The sequence below is a fragment of the Nanorana parkeri genome, unplaced genomic scaffold (genome assembly GCF_000935625.1).
Source record: "Nanorana parkeri isolate BGI_ZX_2015 unplaced genomic scaffold, ASM93562v1 scaffold1841, whole genome shotgun sequence".
NCBI classification, from domain to species: domain Eukaryota; kingdom Metazoa; phylum Chordata; class Amphibia; order Anura; family Dicroglossidae; genus Nanorana; species Nanorana parkeri.
Genome location: NW_017308109.1, coordinates 277,768 through 280,862, shown reverse-complemented (window position 1 = coordinate 280,862; position 3,095 = coordinate 277,768). Strand labels below are relative to the sequence as shown.

Here is a 3,095-nt window from a genome sequence, read left to right as displayed (position 1 = left end):
GTTTTTTCAATAAAAATCTAACATGCTAAAAAAAAAAAAAAACTGACATCGGATTCCCAATGCAAGTCTATGGGCAGCCATGTGTAAACAGATGGGCATCCGTTTACGCCGGGTTAACCCTGCCACCAGCGGGGTCTGGAAACATTGACAGATCAGAGATCCGTTTTGCCAGACTGGATCATGCCGGATCGAAGGTAATCTTTAACAAACACATGTCCATATACATCCAATTCACCATAGACACATGGGGCCAGTAACTGCAGTTTTTTCATCCATCACAAAATGGAGAATGAAATTGTGTGGACACGGATGTCACAGCGGTGACATATGCTCTGTACTGCAGTAAACAGGAGAGGATCCGTGCCATCAACCCGTGTGAAAGGGGCCTTACAGTAAATGTGGTTTTCGTCCAGGAAACTCTATTCATTCCAAAATTAAACATTAAAATCAAACTAAATTTCAATTGATATTCATCAAGTTTCTGATGGCAATATCAGGTGGTAAAGAAAGTTTTTTTTCGTACGAACGTTCATTTGGAAATCTACTAGTACATGCCCAGCTTTGGTATAAGCCTTTTGCAATCCTCTGTACATCAGCACACATACTGAGAGAGGGAGGGCAGCTCTGGTAGGCCAATTAGTGTGCTACATACAAATATGCAGACAAGGAACATGCTTGCAGGAAAAAAGCAGAGAGCAGGATTGTATCATCCGTCATCTGCTGTGTATTTGTTGTCTTATAGACTTATAGATTAGGGGCAGGGAGGTGATCAAGCTATATTGTTTAACTGTAACAGAGAAAATGCAGGTCACCAACCTGTCTCTGCTGTCTGATAGGGCTGTGCATATTTCAGAGCTAACTGGACAATAATACAAATTCTTTGATCGCTAGAACAGTTCCTTCATATTTATTTATACTCTGCTTCTAGCTCTTTGCCTGGCGTTCAGCTTTAGGCTAGAACTGTTGATGTGCGGTACAGAATAATGAGACATCCAATATAAGAGCTTGTGTGGGGTTTCATCTTATGAATGTGATAAACAAGGTTCACTTACGAATGAAAACCATCTTGTTCATTCTTCAATTACATCTGCCATGGTAACCGTGATGTGTGCGTGTGTGTGTGGCTTCAGCAAGCACTGGTGTATATTTTGATTAATAAACTTGTTACAGAAGCAGCATAGCAATACATTTGGCTATCTGTACAAGAAGGCTATAGATAAGTCTGCAGGATTGAAAACATCCCCAATTATTCTGCTTTGCATCTCTCTGTAAGCAGACTGGGTTGAGCTGGAGGCGGTTTTGTTTCTGACAGCGCATTACTGAGCTGCCCAGCCAGTTTGTCAGAGTACATACGCTCCTAACCACACACTGAAAGCCATTTCTTTCTACTCACAGGCACAGGTTTTCCCTGCAGAATTCCTTCGCAAGAAGAAAAAAAACACACATATACACACACACAGTGTGGTGTTCCAGTTCTTCAAAAAGCATTCTGCATGTCCTTCCTTCCAATCAATAAATAATTTGCTCAGAGACATCTTGGAAGCAATGAGCCAAGATATTTTCTTGTATTTCTTTCGAAGCTGGGTATTTTTGTGCCGCTTCCTTGAGAACGCCTAGACGTAAGAATGTAGACGTAAGAATGTAGATCAATAGTCAAATAGCCAAAGCAGAATGGAAACGTGAACTAAATTAGGTCTGACTGAGCCCTGAAGAAGCAACAGAAAGATTGACAGTGATGCGTAAGTGGCTCTGGGATTTGTGCTAAGTATGGGCTCTGTGGAAGGAAGCTGAAATCAAAGCATCAGAGCATAATAAAAATCCATGATAGATTGCGTGGCTTGGCATCTAAACATACACCACAGCGTTGAAGAGGGGACGGTGAAAGCCAGGGCAGGTGCACATATTATCAGGGGCTGAACAAGAATACGATAACTTCATTTTTGTCTTAGCCTCATTTTGATCTCTGTCGCCTGTGCATGAAGCAAGTGCCTTTAAGGGAACCTTAAAATAACAGCTCTGCCAGGGAGATCTGATGAATGTAACAGGTGCAGAGATTATTTCCAGGCCATGTGTGTGCGTCTGTGTGTAACAGCAAGAGGGGGAGAGAGAAAGCAGAAAGGGGGAGAGCACACTGATGTCCCTGCTGCGTTTCTCTCTAGCCTGTGAAACTTACAGCAGATTGCCTTTCAGCGACCTAATTTCTAAAGAAAAAGACCAGGAAGATCGGAGAAGGGAAGAAGAAGAGGGTGTCAACTAAAAGGGCTATTTTAATTCAATTCTCGCTGCTGAAGGAAGAAGCTTCACTATCCAAATGATGTGGCCTAATTTTTTCGTGCAAGAGGAGGAGCAGCGCTTTTCTGGAAGGGGTAGAGGACAGCGTGGAAAAGGCTTGACTGATGCACAAGAGGGCAAGATCAAGCTGGCCTTTTTTGTGGCCCTGATAGGGGTGACACTTTCTGTGCTGGCCGTCGGGACAGAGTTCTGGGTGGAGGTGAACACATATAAGCAGAACAACAGCATGACCTGTGAGGCAGCCCATTTTGGGCTATGGAAGTTCTGCTACAAAAAACTGTGGATTGGAGATGTGGATGTATACCGAGCCACCTGTGGCCCCGCGGAGCTGCCTGGAGGTATAGTGCTTCTGTTTTATGTTGTGCTTGTAGTGCTGGCACTGAACACAACTTGCTCTAGGGCATAGCAAAGTTCAGAACGGAGTGCACCGTACCTACAGTAGATACATAGAGCTGCAGGGACAGTCACATCAAGGCTTTATGCTAACGTTTGCTCCCTAATGAATGGTTTGCTATTTTCTAGGTTATATATAGAAAATTATTTCATTCTAGCATTAGTGTCCATCTTGATGTCCAGCAGGAACGTGCAACATCTCAAATGCCTGAGGCCAACATGACATGCGGAAGTAATTGTGTTAAAGGTGATTGCCGGGGGAAAATAATGAATTAAGCTACAGATTTCAATGTTAGCTATTGGTCATTAAAATGCAGGCTTTCATCTTGGGTTTATTTGCCATATATCATGTCTAATTAAGATTTTTAAAGTGTTTTAAATTGTCTGTTTTATATTAATTGAGCAAACCA

At 42.6% G+C, this 3,095-nt stretch overlaps 1 protein-coding gene across 1 annotated transcript; it reads left to right on the top strand.

Moving 5' to 3' along the window:
* The first annotated feature begins 1,630 nt into the window (after nt 1-1,630).
* On the top strand, nt 1,631-2,698 carry LOC108799870 (voltage-dependent calcium channel gamma-6 subunit-like). Its single transcript, XM_018571798.1, has one exon. The coding sequence runs from the start codon at nt 2,312-2,314 to the stop codon at nt 2,696-2,698; it is 387 nt and encodes a 128-aa protein (XP_018427300.1). The 5' UTR covers nt 1,631-2,311.
* The last annotated feature ends 397 nt before the right edge of the window (nt 2,699-3,095 follow it).

Excerpts from the sequence above, each read along its gene's own strand:
- LOC108799870 (XM_018571798.1), top strand. The coding sequence starts at position 2,312 with ATGATGTGGCCTAATTTTTTCGTGCAAGAGGAGGAGCAGCGCTTTTCT.